This window comes from Chiloscyllium punctatum, chromosome 1 (genome assembly GCF_047496795.1).
Source record: "Chiloscyllium punctatum isolate Juve2018m chromosome 1, sChiPun1.3, whole genome shotgun sequence".
Classification (NCBI taxonomy): domain Eukaryota; kingdom Metazoa; phylum Chordata; class Chondrichthyes; order Orectolobiformes; family Hemiscylliidae; genus Chiloscyllium; species Chiloscyllium punctatum.
This window is the reverse complement of record NC_092739.1, coordinates 144,408,500-144,425,279: the sequence shown is the minus strand read 5'-3', so window position 1 is coordinate 144,425,279 and position 16,780 is coordinate 144,408,500. Positions and strand designations below refer to the sequence as shown.

The 16,780-nt window shown below is 38.8% G+C and overlaps 1 protein-coding gene and 1 long non-coding RNA gene across 4 annotated transcripts in view; one reads left to right on the top strand and one right to left on the bottom strand.

Annotated features, from left to right (window-relative positions):
* Positions 1-16,780, top strand: part of LOC140480901 (charged multivesicular body protein 3) — a 68,590-nt gene that overhangs the window by 7,516 nt on the left and 44,294 nt on the right. Inside the window, exons 2-4 of one of the 2 annotated variants that reach the window (XM_072576476.1) lie at positions 3,935-4,074; positions 8,509-8,624; positions 11,008-13,010. In XM_072576476.1, the coding sequence (XP_072432577.1) occupies positions 3,935-4,074; positions 8,509-8,624; positions 11,008-12,550 (1,799 nt within the window). In that variant the 3' untranslated portion in view covers positions 12,551-13,010. Of the gene's footprint in view, positions 1-3,934; positions 4,075-8,508; positions 8,625-11,007; positions 13,011-16,780 lie in introns of those variants that run through there. The other variant, XM_072576493.1, reaches the window with a different exon arrangement.
* LOC140480917 (uncharacterized) overlaps positions 1,874-16,780 on the bottom strand; it is a 36,430-nt gene continuing 21,523 nt past the window's right edge. Inside the window, exons 2-5 of one of the 2 annotated variants that reach the window (XR_011961425.1) lie at positions 13,835-13,972; positions 10,265-10,390; positions 5,196-5,310; positions 1,874-3,477 (exon numbers count right to left, since the gene is read on the bottom strand). This is a non-coding gene — a long non-coding RNA (uncharacterized lncRNA). Of the gene's footprint in view, positions 3,478-4,028; positions 4,171-5,195; positions 5,311-10,264; positions 10,391-13,834; positions 13,973-16,780 lie in introns of those variants that run through there. The other variant, XR_011961424.1, reaches the window with a different exon arrangement.

Genomic DNA, 16,780 nt, shown 5'->3' with positions numbered 1-16,780 from the left:
AGGTATACTGGAACTATATAAAAAGTTGGTTAGGCCAAAACTATAATATTTTATGCATCTCTAGAGCCCACCGTGCAAGTCAGAAGTAGGGATGTGCACTGATGATTGCAATGTTTAGTACTATTTGTGATTACTCAGATACTGAACCAGTCCATATTCAAATGCAACAAGACCTTGACAATATCCAGGTGTGGGTTAAAATGCAACAAGTAATATTTGTGGCACCCAAATGCCCGACAATTGCTATCTCCAATAAAAGACAATCTGACCACCACTCCATGTCTACCATCACTGAATCTCCACTATCAACATTGTGGGGGTCACCATTGATTTGAAACTCAACTGGATTCACCAATAAATAGAGTTTTTTGAGAAGATTTGTAGCTCAGGTGGAGGTTTTTGATGTAGGTTTGCTCGCTGAGCTTGAAGGTTCATTTCTAGATGTTTCGTCACTCTATTAGGTAACATCTTCAGTGGGCCTCAGGCAAAGCACTGCTGAAAATTCCTGCTTTCTATTTATATGTTTGGGTTTCTTTTGGGTTGGTGATGTCGTTTCCTGTGGTGATATTATTTCCGGTGATGAAGTCACTTCCTGTTCCTTTCCTCAGGGGGGTGGTAGAGGGGGTCAAACTCGATGTGTTTGTTAAGAGTTCTGGTTGGAATGCCATATTTCTAGAAATTCTCGCACGTGTCTTTGTTTGGCTTGTCCTCGGATGGATGTGTTGTCCCAGTCAAAGTGGTGTCCTTCCTCATCCGTATGTGAGGATACTAGTAAGAGAGGGTCATGTCTTTTTGTGGCTAGTTGGTATTCATGTATCCTGGCGGCTAGTGTTCTGCCCATTTGTCCAATGTAGTGTTTGTTACAATCCTTGCATGGTATTTTGTAAATGACATTGTATCACTATTGTCCTTACATGTGAATGAGGAAGGACACCACTTTGACTGGGACAACACATCAATTCTAGGACAAGCCAAACAAAGACACGCACGAGAATTCCTAGAAGCATGGCATTCTAACTGGAACTCTATCAGCAAACACATCGAGTTAAACCCCATCTACCACCCCCTGAGAAAAGGAACGGGAAGTGACTTCACCACAGGAAATAACATCACCATAGGAAACGACATCACCAACCCAAAGAAACCCAAACATAAATAGAAAGCAGGAATTTCCAGCAGTGCTTCGCCTGAGGCCCACTGAAGATGTTACCTTTGTAGGGTGACAAAACGTCTGGAAATGAACCTTCAAGAGCTCAGTGAGCAAACCTACATCCAAAATAGAGTTTACAAGAACAGCTCAGAGGTTAGGAATTCTGCAGCAAGTAACAGATCCTGACTTCTCAAAGCCAGTACACCATTTACAGAGCTCAAGTCAGGAATATGATAACATACTCCACACTTTCCTGGATGAGTGCAGCTCCATCCAAGATACTTGGTTGGCACCACATCCACAAGTATCTACTCTCTCCACCACCAACACTTAGTACACACTGCTGCTGCTGCTGCTACCTAAAAGATGCATTGCAGGAATTTGCAATGATCCAAAGATCCTTATGCAGTACCTTCTAAATACATGACCTGGGAATCCTTGAATTCCCTCCCTGGTGGAATTGAGTTAATCTGCAGCTCATGGACTGCAACATTTCAAGAAGAACAGCTCTCTACCACATTCTTCAAGGCAATTGGGGACGGGCAATAAATGCTGGCTAGCCAGCTATGCCCGTTCCCATGGGTGACTTAAAAAGAGACCCAGGCCAGATTAGATGTGTCTCAGTTTTCTGTCTCTAAATGGACACTAGTGAATTACCTGAGCTTTTGCAACAACCAACAGTGGTTATAAGATTACTGTTAGTCTAACATTTTTTACTTCAGATCTTTTTTGAATTAGAACTCCAGTGTCTGTTATGGTGGGATTCAAACACGTGTCCCTTAAAAATTGCATGGTGTTTGAATTATTAGTCTAGTGTCATTGCTATTCACTGCCTTCACTAATAGTTATTATGTCAGAGATATACAACACCGAAACAGACACTTCGGTCCCACTCGTCCATGCCAACCAGATATCCTAAATTAATCTAGTCCCATTTGCCAACATTTGGCCCATATCACTCTAAACCCTTCCTATTCATGTACCTGTCTGGATGCCTTTTAAATGTTGTAAGTGTACCAACCTCCAACACTTTGTTTGGCAGCTAATTCCATACACACATCACCCTCTGTGAAACAGTTGACCCTTTTATATCTTTCCTTTCTCATCTTAAGCTTATGCCCTCTAGTTTTGGACCTTGCCTATTTACCCTATCCATGCCCCTTGACTTTATAAATGTCTATAAGGTCACCCCTCAGCCTCTGATGCTCCAGGGAAAACAGCCCCAGCCTATTCAGCCTGTCCCTATAGCTCAAACCCTCCAACTCTGGCAACATCCTTGCAAATGTTTTCTGAACCCTTTCAAGTTTTGCAATATGGAGATAATGAGGACTGCAGATGCTGGAAAGTCAGTTGATAAAGTGTGGAGCTGGAAAAGGCCTAGCAGGTCAAGCAGCAGCATTGTCTAATTTTGGCACCCTGTTTAGGAAGACCTTTAATATAGGTAAAAGAAGCAAGTAAATCTTAGTTATGAAAGTTCTCACTTAAGATTTACCAGAGGTATTCAAAACCTTCAAGGTTAGTGATGATTTTAAAAATAAACAAGGAAGCGTTTTAGAGATTTTATACATCCAGCTGTTTATTAGGGTATGAAAATGTCCTACTGAAAACAATCCATAGTTCTTTATTCAATCACGGGATGAGGGCGCCTCTGGCTAGGCAGCATTTATTGCCCATCCCTAAATGCTTACAGGACAGTTGAGAGTTAACCAGGTTGTGGGTCCAGAGTCACATGTAGGCCAGACCACGTAGGGATGGCAGTTTCTTTTCCTCAGGGACATTATTGAACCAGATGGGTTTTTCTGATAATGGATTTACGGTCATCGTTAGACTCTTAATTCAAGATTTTTCTTTTATTGAATTCAATTCTACGAACTGCTGTAGCAGGATTTGAAACCAGGTCTACGGAACCTTATGTAGGTCTCTGTATTAACAGTCTAGCAATAATACTGCTGGGCCACCACGTTCCCAATTTTACTCACTTTATTTACTTCCCTTTTAAAATATATCAGCTAAGTAAACATTTAGGAAATTTGAATGAATGGATAGCAATTTCAGAGAGCTGACATAGGGTGGAATCTTTTAGCGAGACTTAAGAACTGGAATAAACCATTCAGCCCTCGAGACTGCCCACCATTTAATTAGATTGTGGCTAATTATCTGTTTTCAGAACGTCTGGATCACTATACGACTGGAATATGCTAAATGATTTGAGTTTCCACAACTCTTGGATGGAGGATTCCAAAAGTTCACTTCCCTCTGAGTGAACAAATTCACTTCCATCTCCAGCTGTCATTCTTCAGAATGCTAGAAAATACAGACCCAGTTTCCTGAATGTGATGTAAGAGAGAAGGAAGTAAATGTCAGATATTCAAACTTGTAAGAAATTTGAATTACTAGGTAACAATTCCAAAGAGCTGCCACAAGGACAATAGACTGAATGGTCACCTCTTAATACTGGATTAGTGGTACTGGAAGAGCACAGCAGTTCAGGCAGCATCCAACGAGCAGCGAAATTGACGTTTCAGGCAACATTCCTGATGAAGGGCTTTTGCCCGAAACGTCGATTTCGCTGCTCGTTGGATGCTGCCTGAACTGCTGTGCTCTTCCAGCACCACTAATCCAGTATTTGGTTTTCAGCATCTGCAGTCATTGTTTTTACCTTGGTCACCTCTTAAGACAGTCCCTCAATTGAATTCTCCCCAAGCCATTTGTTATTCTACTGTCTTATACCTTCTGTTATTCTATGGTGTTTTTGAAAGTCTTTTCGTGTCTTTGTTACCACAGGTGATTTGATGGAGGGTGAGCTTTATTCTGCACTCCGAGAAGAGGAAGCATCAGAATCTACCTCCAGCACCAACTTCAGTGGTGAGATGCATTTCTACGAGCAAGTGGAAGACACTAAAGATGGCATATGGCTGGTCCAAGTAATGACATTCTTTTTTCAAACTAAAATGAAGAACTGTGGAAGTCAGAAATCCGAAACAGAAGTTGCTGGAGAAATTTGGCAGTTCTGACAGCATCTGTGGAGAGAAAGTAGAATTAACGTTTAGATTCCAGTGACCCTCCTTCAAATTGCTCCACAGATGTGCCAGACCTTCTAAGTTTCTCTAGCAATTTCTGTTTTTGTTTGATATTTTTACAGTTTAAATTTTATTTACTAAATTTCACAATAGTCATCACTCTTTCAATAAATGAAGCAGCCAAAGAAGCCAAATATTATTTGGCCATAGTAGCATTATTGTGGAAAATTGTCTAGGTGTGTCCAAATTAATCTGGCTGACTAACCTCTACTAGGCTAGTCACTATTTTCACTTTATCATAAAATCGTAGAATCCCTCAGTGTGGAAGCAGGTCATTCAGCCCATTGAGTCTATACTGACCCTCTGAAGCGCATCCCACTCAGGCCCATCCCCTACCCTATCCATGTAACCCTGCATTTCCCATGTCCAATTCGCCCTAACCTGCATATCCCCAGACACTACGGACAATTTAGCATAGCCAATTGACCCTAACCTGCACATCCTTGGCCTGTGGGAGGAAACTGGAGCACCCAGATGAAACCTGCGCAGACAGGGCAGGGGGCGAATGTGCAAGCTCCACACTGACAGTTGCCCAAGGTTGGCTTTTCACATGGTGCTCTGAGGCAGCGTTGCTAACCACTAAGCCATTGTGCCACCCCCAGATGGCACATAATATGGGGAAATGTGAGGTTGTGCACTTTAGCAGAAGGAATAGAGAAGGTGAATATTATTTGACTGGAAAAAGACTGCAGAAAGCCAAAGAGCAGAGGGATTCGAGAATCCTTGTTCAAAAAAAATCGCAAGAAGCTAGCTCCAAGTTCATCAACTAACCTGTAGCACCTTCCAAACCTGTGAACCCTTGGAAGGACATAGGCAGCAGATACATGGTTTAAGATGACAGTTCATGAGGGGGAAATTAAGGGGACGAGGCAGTAAATACTGGGCTTAGCCGTTGATGCCCACATCCTATTCAGATTTATTGTCAGTACTATCATGCTGCATTTAGATAGCAGTAACCTACTCACCAATTATCTGTTTGCGTTTGGTCAGGGCCACTCAGTTCCAAATTTCTTTACAGTCTTGGTCCATAAATGGATGAAAATGTGACACGAATAGTGACCTATGATGACATCAAAGAACCTGCATAATCGGAAATGAGAGGGAAAGATCACCACTCTTTGGGGACCCCAGCAAAGGATGTGGCTGAATCATTTGTAGGCATCTTAAGACAAAGTGCTGAGTAGAAAATCTGTCTTGGTGTATTCTGCAGACCTCGCATCTCTAATGTCAGCCATTAGCCATTTTCATTTATTCCACGTGATATCACGAAACAACAATGACTACATGCTCTGCTAATGTTCCAGCAATAATACTGAAAATTTCTGCACCAGAATTAGCTGTACCCTGGTCAAGCTGTTCTAGTACAGATACAACACTGAAAAGATCAAAAAAGCAAAGGTTAAAAGGTATACAGAACAGGTATTTGTCAGTATTAAAAGTTATATATGAAAATGCAAGAAGCATAGCAAATAGAGCTGTTGAACTGCAGGGGCAGATAGGCACATAACAAAATACTATCATTGTCATAACAGAAAATTAGCTTAAAGAGGGGCCAAAATAGCAACATGGCATCCTCAATATGGATGAATCTATCAGGCAGGATAGAGATGAGATTTTTAAAAAAGGCTTAGGATGTAGCGTTACTAGTTAAGGAATCAATTACAGTCAGGAGGAGAGACGCAAACATTCTAGTGAGAGTGTATGGGTTGAGTTCAGATATAAAGCAGGGGCAGACAATCTGTCAGGGGTGTTCGAGAGACTCCTAAATAGTGGACAAAGGTGGAGCAACAAATATGTAGGCAAATGAGTGTAAAAGCAAGTAGACAGTAATTATTGAGGATATCAACTACCTTTAATATCAAATAGGGTACAGTGAGTGCGAAAGGCACAGAGGGCGCAAAAGAGAACTTTTTGAGCCAGGACAAATAAGCCTAAAGTGATGAGGGGATGTTCTGGATTTAGACTTAGGAAATAAAGCTGGGCAAATAGATGAAGTTGCAGTGGTAACTCTTTTGGAGACAGTGACTATAATAGTTAGATTTGACGTAATTGTAGAAAAGATAGTAGAAATTGTAGAACAGGAGTAAAAGTAAATTTGGGATAGCTGAGAGGAAATAAAACATAGGAGTAGAAGTAGGCCATTCAACCCATCAGGTTGCTCTGCAGTGAGATCATGGCTGATCTGGTAACCTCAACTCTGTTTCCCTGCCTTTTCCCATAACCCTCGTGTGATGATACTGTCACTTTAAAAAGTTACTTTCTCCTGGTTTTGTTTTGTAGAGAGTTTGTGAGGTAGAGATGCCAAACTGGCTATTGAAGACACTTAACAACTTGGAAAGCCTTGGATTTTTTTTTAAGTTGGAACAATGGAAGCAACCTGAGTGTAGCCAGCTCTCTCAGACTAGGCTTTGTAGGTTTTTTAGCTTTAAGAATGTCCCTGGTCACACATTCAATCCAAAAAAAAAGTTGATACCAGCTTTATAACATGAGCTGTCAGTACATCCGACATCGCTTCCTTCTGCAGGATAAAACACCATACAGATAGAAAAATGCAAATAATGGTGAGATTGATGATGCATTTCTCGTGAGGTGTGCATTCACTAGATTTGCATTTTCCGGAGGAGGCCAGACATTAAGTCTAGTTTAACAGCCTATTACCTATGTTCAAGACTCTGTTCTCCAAAACTATTATGTCACAGTTTGTCATGGCATTGTCCCACCCATCTCCTCTCATTTAATTTTATGTTTTCACCCAGCTTCTACCCCTACCTTCAATGCCACCTATTTCCTGCAAAATCAGTGATTCTAAAGGGTAGCATGGGTGTATAAATAAATGGATCATGTGTTTGCTTTTGTGTAGTCTACTCTTTAATAGCCACCCTTGTCAATATGTCCTCTTTTTTTTGGTGGGAGGTGACTTTCACTATCTAAATTCTACCAAAGGCCAATATGGTGGAAGAAGAAAGTATAGAATGTTGGCCTTTATTTCAAAGTGAATGCAGTATAATAGATGGGAGGTCTTGCTAAAACTATACAAGGTACAAGTCATAGAGCCCTCCAGCACGGAGACAGGCCCTATGGCCTAAACTGGTCCATGCCGACCAAAATATCTGTCCACGCTAACCCCATTTCCCTGCACTTGGCCCATATCCTTGTAATCCTTTCCTATCCATGTATTTATCCAAATGTCTTTTATATGTTATTAATGTACCTGCCTCAACGACTTCCACTGGCAGCTCATTCCATATGTGTACCACCCTCTGTTTTAAAATAAATGTTCCCCCTCAGATTCCCTTTTATTCTTTCCCCTCTAACCTTAAACTGATGCCCTCTAGTCCTCGATTCCCCAACCTTGGGAAAAAGACTGAGTGCATTTACCCTATCCATGCTTGTCATGATGTTATGCATTTCTATAAGATTCCCCCCCCCCCCCCCCCCGCCCAGTCTCCTATGCTGTAAAGAAAACATTCCTAGTTTGTCCAACCTCTCCTCATAACTCAAGACCATTGAGTTCAGGCAATATCCTTGTAAATTTCTTCTGCACTCTTTCCAGTTTAATAACATCCTTCCTATAACAAGATGACTGAAGCTTGAACACAATACTCCAAGTGCAGCTTCACCAACATCCTGTATAACTGCAGCATTTCATCCCAACTTCTATACTCAATGCTCTGACTGAAAAAGCCAGTTGTGCCAAAAGCTTTCTTCACTGCCCTGTCTCCCTGTAACTCCACTTTCAGAGAACCGTGAACCTGAATTTCAAGATCCCTGTGTTCCACTACACTCCTTAAGTCCTTACCATTCACGATGAAACTCCTACCTTGATTTGACTTTCCAAAATGCAATACTTCACACTTATCTGAAGATGAAATTCACGTAGTACCACTCAGCTTTTTCTGTGTAGCCCTGCAAAATTTCCCTTTTTCAGTTAATGATACATTTCCCTTTTGAAAGCCTGAATTGATCCTACTTTCATCACATCTTAAGCTGTGCATTGACTTTGAACATCAGTAAGAAACGCTACAGTGCATTGTTTTCACTAGATTTGACTATTAACTTTCGTTCTTAGCATTTTCTGCAACTGTATTGTCCTCTGTCTTTCCAAAAACAGCAAGGTATTAAGTCCCACATGGTGCCAGAAATCTCTCCTCATTCTGTTGCTGAGTAATGAGGTCCCATGTCATTTCTGAATTGGTATATGACGCTTGCAGATCAGGTTTCAATTCTGAATAATAACAACCCTACTTTTTTGTAATAACTTGTAAAATTATTTTACAGGTTGTTGCTAAAGATAAAGATCCTTTATTGTGCAAGGATCAATGGCACAAGATGGTGAAGAAAGTGTCCCAGTTTGGTATACGTACAGGAACTTTCAATTGTTCCAGTGACCCCAGGTAAGTTTTACAGTTCACCATACCATACAGCCCTCGAGAACTGTTTGTATTCTGTCTATTATATTAGAGTGTGTCCATTTGTAACAAAGAATTCCATTTTCCTCCAGATAATTTGGTCCTTTTACATTATTGCGAAAGATTTGATAATAGCAGAAGATTGTCATTGTACAGTTACTGCAGTCACATTTAACAAAGATATTCTTTTATAGTGTGAAAGGTAAAGGCTCACCAGGCTGGATATATTAAAAGCACTTTGTTGATGTGTGAAAGAAGTCAGTGGGGCCAGCTGTATTATGACTTAAATGGCGGGAAATGACCCTCTCATTACTGTTACTAGTGTAGGATTACTTCTGTCTTATCACATCAGCAATGCTGAGGCAGCAACTAAAATCTTCTCTGATATCAAATTGTTGTTGTAACCTTGGTGTTGTTTCCAATCTGAAAAATAAATTGTGTGTTAGTTTAATTTGTCTATTCATGTTCCTTATTCATTGATGTGGATGACTATGTGTATTGTATAACAGAATTATAGGATGAAACCTTTTTTTAAAAGTAATTTACAAGGAAGCAATTGCCAATTGCTGATTAATTTAACAGATCCTTCCAAAACATTATTTTCATGTTATGACTTCAGTCTTATCAGCTCATTGCCTAGCACTTTTTCATGATCTGTAGCTACAATAACTGTGAGCACTAGATATTAGAAATTTTGCTTTTCTTTAATATGATACGTGCATTTTAAAATTACAGTTAAGGATTTATTTTGAAATTGTGGGGATTGGTTTCAATCCCATGGAAACCAAAGCAAGAAGGTCATAGAGTCATATCTGTTGTTGGCTATGTTTGTCAGTTTAACTCCTTTCCTTGTCTTTAACCATAAATGTACACACCTGGCTACAAATAATATTCTCTGTGACCATGATGTGACCCCCTCCCCTCCCCAACTTGTGCCAACTATCCCGTTGTTTCATAAAAACAACCCAACCTCTTGCTTTGCCTGTATTGTCCAACTCTTAATCACAGAGTCTTTACAGTACATAAAGAGGCTATTCAGCCCATCGACTATACACTGACCCTCCATAGAGCAGTCCGTTCAGATCCCCAACCCTGTCCCTGTAACCCTGCATTTATTATGGCTAATCTACCTAGCTTATGTATCCATGGACACTATAGGACAATTTAGCATGGCCAATCCACCCAATCTGCACATCTTTGGATCCTAAGGCAACCCTCGCATGTTTCTGCTGCATAAAGCCAGCACATCTACAACAATACTTTCCCTTTTGCCTTCAACCATCACTTCTGGAGACTCCTGTTCTTTCAAGGTATGTCTGTATAAGTTTCATATTGTTTGACTATTTCAATCCTTCTTTGTTGCTCAGTCAAATTTCTGTCAATCCCTACCTAATGGTATTTCAGAGGTACTGTACAGTACACCAGTTGAAGCTGTGTGTGTGTGTGAGAGAAATAATTCCTCCTAGTAAGGTCATCTCACTAATTTATTGCTCATTGTTGGTTGTGCATGCAAGGATGGTCATGGAGGAATTTGTTGTTGAGCTGCTATAATTTCTCCATCATTTCCTAAAATTTTCCTTGATGACCATCTTTGCATGGATAAATGACAGCTTGTCCATGCTTACCTTACTCCAAGGATTTATTTAAAACAAGTAATCAACTTCCACTGTTATGCTGTTCAGTCTAGCTTTCCACTGCTTCAATCTCCATTGCCTTTGTTGTTAGATTCCCCATGGTGGATGCTTCGTTTCCTATAAATGGACATTGGAAAGACAAGCTGTTATTTTCCATTCATTCCTAAATTTTACACCTTACCATTGATACCGTGCCTTGCTGTTCCATTTTCTCATGCTGAAACAATTGCAGCAAAACTTGTTGCCTGTATGACCCTGAGCAAAACTTCAAACCCCCCATGTAATCGGACTAATCAAGCTGTGCATTACCTCAGCCTCACCCCTAACATTAACGAAACGTTTTCCCAACCTTCAATGGCTCCATTGCTGACATACCAATTTCCACCATTCATAATATCTGCTTATTCGACAAGTATGCACCCTCTCTTCACCTATTATCCCTGCTCCGCTGACCAGGTTTACATTGGTTCACTTTTCCCCAAGCTTTTCATCTAGCTACTTTTCTCCTTCTTTCTGTATAACTCCCCAAATTCCATCTTTTTAATCGTACCTTTCGTAACTTTTCTAACTCGATGTCACTTGATGTTTTCACTATTCAAGCTGCTACATAGATTTATATTTATTATTTGTGAAATTGAGCTGTTTTTATAACTAATTTAACAAGTAGCATTTGCTATTTCTGTGATTTACAAATAATGATTAAATCAATTCAGTTGTTCTGTGTTTTTCTGTAGATACTGCAGCAAAAGAGGATGGTTGAAGTCCACACTCATAATGTCCATTCCGCAGACTAACACTTCAAAAGGGAAAGTAATGCTTAAAGAATACAGTGGTCGCAAGATTGAAGTTGAGCAAATTTTTAAATGGATAAATGCTCACGTGGCATCTCGGATCAAAACTATCCGAAGCACTGACCAGCTAATGGAAGAATGGAATAAAAGTGACCGGTATCTTGTAAAGATGTACTTGTTTGCAAACCTGGACCAGCCGCCTGCATTCTACTCTGTTCTCAGTGTAAAATTTACAGGTCGCGTAGAATTCATTTTTGTTGATGTCCAGAACTGGAACAATGACAGTCGTGTGAAGGAAATTGGTGTACAACAATTCCCAGCATATGTTGTGAAAACTCCTGAAGGAATCTATAAATATGGTAACACTACAGGGGAATTTATATCACATCATGCAATGGATGTATTTCTTAGATCATTGCAGCCTGAAGTAAATGATCTCTTTGTCTTAAGTTTAGTTTTGGTTAACTTAATGGCTTGGATGGACTTATTTATAACACAAGGTGCTACTATAAAGCGATTTGTAGTTCTTATAAGCACACTAGGAACTTATAACTCATTATTAATAATGTCCTGGCTACCTATAATTGGATTTCTTCAGTTACCATATTTGGAAAGTTTTTATGAATATAGTTTAAAATTTTTGAGATATGCCAACACAACCACTTTGGCTTCTTGGGTGAGAGCTGACTGGACTTTCTACTCATCCCATCCGGCTCTATTTCTCAGCACATACCTGGGCCATGGTTTGCTAATAGATTACTTTGAGAAAAAACGGAGACGTAATAATAATGATGATGAAATAAATGTTAATAATCTTGAGTGGCTGTCAAGTCTGTGGGATTGGTATACAAGCTATTTGTTCCATCCAATTGCTTCATTTCAGCATTACCCTCACACTTTGGATTGGGAAGAAGATCCTGATTTGTTGCTGGAGAGACTTGCATTCCCAGATCTGTGGCTGCATCCATTGATACCAACAGATTACATAAAAAACTTACCAACATGGCGATTTAAATGTGTAACAGGGCATTCTGAAGATGAAATAAGTGAAAGTTGCCATGAGACTGATAGTGATTCTGAAAATGAAAGCTGTGATGTAATGTGTAATAAATCAGGAATAAGTGATAATGAAGAGGCAGGTACACATTTAATGCCTGCTGAAGGAAAGGTGCTAACTAATGAAGAAACCAATGCAAATGAGAGAAATTCTGGCAATATTCCTCAAAGCACACCAAGACTACATGGAATGACAAGCATCACTGATGATGATGAGCCAGATTGGTCTACTTGGCCCAATAACATGCTGCATTGCTCAGAATGTGTGGTGTGCCTGGAAAATTTCAGAAACGGCTGCTTAATAATGGGGCTACCATGTGGTCATGTGTTCCATCAGCAGTGCATTGTTGTCTGGTTGGCAGGAGGGCGACACTGCTGTCCTGTGTGCAGATGGGCTTCATACAAAAAGAAGCACAATTTTGTCAGATAAAGCCAGTTGTTCCACACCGCAATGTTTTCTGGTTTTCTGAAAAGTACTTACCATCTATTTCAGGCTCTTCTTAAATATCTTAACACTTAATATGTATTGTGATGTTTGTTAATGTTTGTGCTTTTTTGTGGATTAAATTTAGTTTTATGTTGGGTTTTTTTGAGCTGATCCACAATATATACGCACTACATTTACTGATGAGTCTAATTAAAATTGCCTTGTTTATTTCTGGATGCTTTTTAACAGTAACACAGTAATTCTTGTTTATTCTGTTTCAATATGTTCATCTATTAAAAATTGACATCTACCAGAGAACAAAGAAAGAGACCTACCAATTTAATATATTTTATTAGGAAACAAAAACTAAATGAATTTACACCTGTGTACATCTGGGAACAGCTCATGTTTTGAAGTAAAACCTGCTATTGTAAAAAGAGTCAATTAAAAAAAGTGTAATGTATACCTGTTCATTTTGGAGCATTCATTTTTAAAGATGGTCCATGGAAACTGACACCCTCCGGGACAGTAATGAACATGAAATAAAATTATGGGTATTTCATACAGAAGTTTAGAAATCTGATTCATAAGACACTTATGTGTTTATGATCCCAACACTATTGCATGGCCTATATATTTCATGTCTCTTAATTAGTGCTGAATTGCATGTATTCTTTGCTAATATGCATTGAAAAGTAGATGTCTTAAACTTCAAAGGATAAAGATCTGTAGTGATGATGTTTTACTTAATTTAATGTAAAATATTTAAGTTTTTAAGATCTGAGACTAAAGGTTATAGGAAAGAGTAAAAGACTTATAAAGAGTAGAAGACTTATGATCAATGTTTTATTCAGTATCAATAGTAACTCTCATAATTGGATCCTTTTTACCTTACAATCTTGAGCACAGTTTTAGTATATTATAATGATTACACATTACTGATTAACTCGCTAATGTGATGCGATCACATAGTCAATTATGGTGAGAATGCTAATTATCTTTTTTTTTCACATTGTGAAAATATGTCCTAGTGTTCTAGCATTCATTGGAAAAGTAATCAGCCAGTTGGGATATTGAAAAATTTTAATAAGGCTGCATGTAGAATTTTTTTTAAATTGTAGATTCATTGCAATTAATTTTTTCAATAAAGTTTATCTTTATAAAACATGCTAAATAATGAGCAAATTAATAACTGACATTATTGCAAGTTTACAGTTATTACTGTATTTAATAGCTTACCAGCTTTTAATTGCTTACCAACTCCAAATACTGAATCTTTCTACTTACCATCTCTAATACCATCTTTCTGCTCGCTGTCTCTTTCCCACTCACCACTCACTGCCTGGCTGAGACTCTCCCATGTTGACCATCCCATTCATTACTCCTCCTGCTTTGTCATATTCCTCTGCTTCCACAGCACTTACCCTGATACAATAGAACATAAGAAATTAGATTGGGATATCATACTGAAGAATCCAGCACATGTTTATTGTGGATAGGTACTATGTCCAAACATTATATTCCTCAGACACATTAGTTCTCAGCTAGTATTGAAGGTATTAGATTACAACAAAACCGAATTAAGCAGCATGTTTTCAGTAGTATGTCATAGTTCAAATGATCCCAGTTAAGGTAAGGTACATGATTTTAATACCATTATGCTATTATTATACTAAGCTTTGGTGCAGTGATGGTTTCCTGAGCATTTCTCTTAAAGGTATACTGACTATGAAACATAACAGTTTCATGGTTAATATTTCCAAAGTTCAGTTTTTCCAAACATATAAACATTGTTGCACATAAGCACATTTTGTCAATTACATAATTGTACCAAACAGTTAAAACAGAGTTTACAAGATGAACCTTGCAAAGTTTGATTAATGTTCTGGATGTTTGACAAGTCATCCTGTTCTGCTGATTGTGTACCCATCTGGAGAGAATGTGTTGTTCTTTGTCAACTTGGTTGTTTTGCTGATACTGCCACTCAACATTACCACACAGTCATCATTCTTGGAGTGTTTTTCCAAACTCTTTCTGCATGATTTGGTGTGCCGGTCTGAGCTGGCTGCATGTTTTAGAAACCTTTTGGTAGTCCAGTATCTGTATTTTCCACTCTTGCACTCTGCCTAGTGCACAGTTTTGGTAGTTGTCTACATGTTTGTTTATCTGGTATCTCTTTCATTCTCTGTCTTTGAAGAAGACTTTCTATGTCTTAGAATGATAAAGTCAATATGTTGTCAGGCACAGTTGTTCGTGCTTGCGACATAAATTCTGGAGGGATGGTTATCTCTATCTCTTTCTCATTAGTGTTGAATGTGAAAATCTGAGTGTTGCTCAACATCTAGTAATCATTGATTTTATAATACATGCCGTATGTTCTGCTAGACCTTTTCAGCATGGCTAGTGGGGTGACAACATGACACGACACTTCGTATACATGTCTTGAATGAGTTTGCTATGAACTGTGACCCACTGTCAGATGCTACCTGTTCCAGGATACCAAATAAACTGCAAAAAGTGCTCATTGTGCCAGCGATGATTGTGCTCATTTTATTGCAAAGACATCAAACAATGGGAAATTTAAAGAAGTAATCTGTCCTGTTAATGTAACCTTCTTGTTACACAGAATAGGTCCATTGCATCCAGGGTGAATGGAATATCATGTGAATGAAGATGCTTCCTCCAGTGATGGAGTTGGTATGTTTGTCATGCCTCATGTCCGTGTGTTGTTGAATACTCTGATTTCATACCTGGCCAGTTCACCAATTACACTGCTGGCCATCTTGTGCATTCAATACCCAAGGATGTGGTATCTTGGCATAATAACTTTATATTAATACTTCATTTGCATCGAAAATGGCTTGATGTAATACCAAATTTGTGCTATACTCTTGCATTAACTGGTCACTAGTGTAGTATTTATTACTTGGTAAAATAGAATAACAAAAGAACATTCAAGATAGAAACAAGCCATTTAGCCCAAATCGTGTTTGTTGTTTTGTGTCTGTTCCCATTCCAACATGCTCATCTCAGTTGTACAAGAACAAACCTGGCAAATCTGATGACTCTATGTACTTGAGAAAGAAAACAAAGACCTACTGAATGACTGAACTTTGTTCTAATGTGATATAATTGTTTTAAAAGGAATGGAATAAATAGGAGGTGAACTATTTGATGTAAAATTGAGAGAACTGTCTCCTTGAACTTTCTAATCATATTTATATAATATGTTTGCATGAATATTTATTGCTCACAAGGCTTAACAGTCTAAATGTTCTGAATCTTTTATCAAGACTATATAATAGTACCCACAGGTGACAGCAGATTACCTGACGAAATTTTCACCTCTGCCACTTTTTGGCAGTTTTGGACCTCAGTGAATTGAAGTACAATCCAAGTTCCACACTAATATTTTTCCAGTCTTTTTTTTCAAATGAAAGCTCAAATTGTTCACTGCAGGGATTTGTAAAGCATGCTATTATTTATAATCCATTTCTTTTCCTATTGTAAGAGGAAAGGGAACATGAGAGATGATAATAAAATGAAGGCCTACTAATGAAACCAGAAGCTTGAATGGAGGATAGATGATTTGTTTTGAAAAAGTTTGCATTAGCTTATATGTAGGTTGATATTTAAGTCATTTTAAAATCCCACTTCAGAAAATTAGTTTAACATAGAAAATAGGAGCAGGAGTAGGAATTCAGCCCTTTTGATCATTCAATGTGATAGTGATTGATCATCCAATTCAATACCCTGTCCCACTTTGTCTTCATATCCTTTGATCTCCTTTACTCCTCTCTCTTGAAAGTTTTCGAGGTTTTGATCTCAACAGTTTCCTATGGCAGAGTGTTCCACAGGCTTATGACTCTGGGTGAAGAAATTCCTCCTCATCTCTGACTTGAGGCCTACTCCTTATCCTGAATCTGTGACCTCTGATTCCCTGTCTAATCTTATCAGAACCTTGTAGTGTTCTATGCGATCACCCCCTCCATATTATTCTGAACTCTAGTGATTATAATCCTAGCCAATCAAATCTCACCCTGTACACCTGTCCCACCATCTTGGGAATCAGTCTGTTTAAAATTTTATTGCATTCTTTCCATAGCCAGAACATTCTCCTCAGGTAAGGAGACCAAAACTGCACACAGTATCCAGGTGTGGTCTTATCAGCATCTCAGTTACAGGAAGACATTCCTGCTCTTCAACTTGATTTCTCTTGCTATATAGGACAAC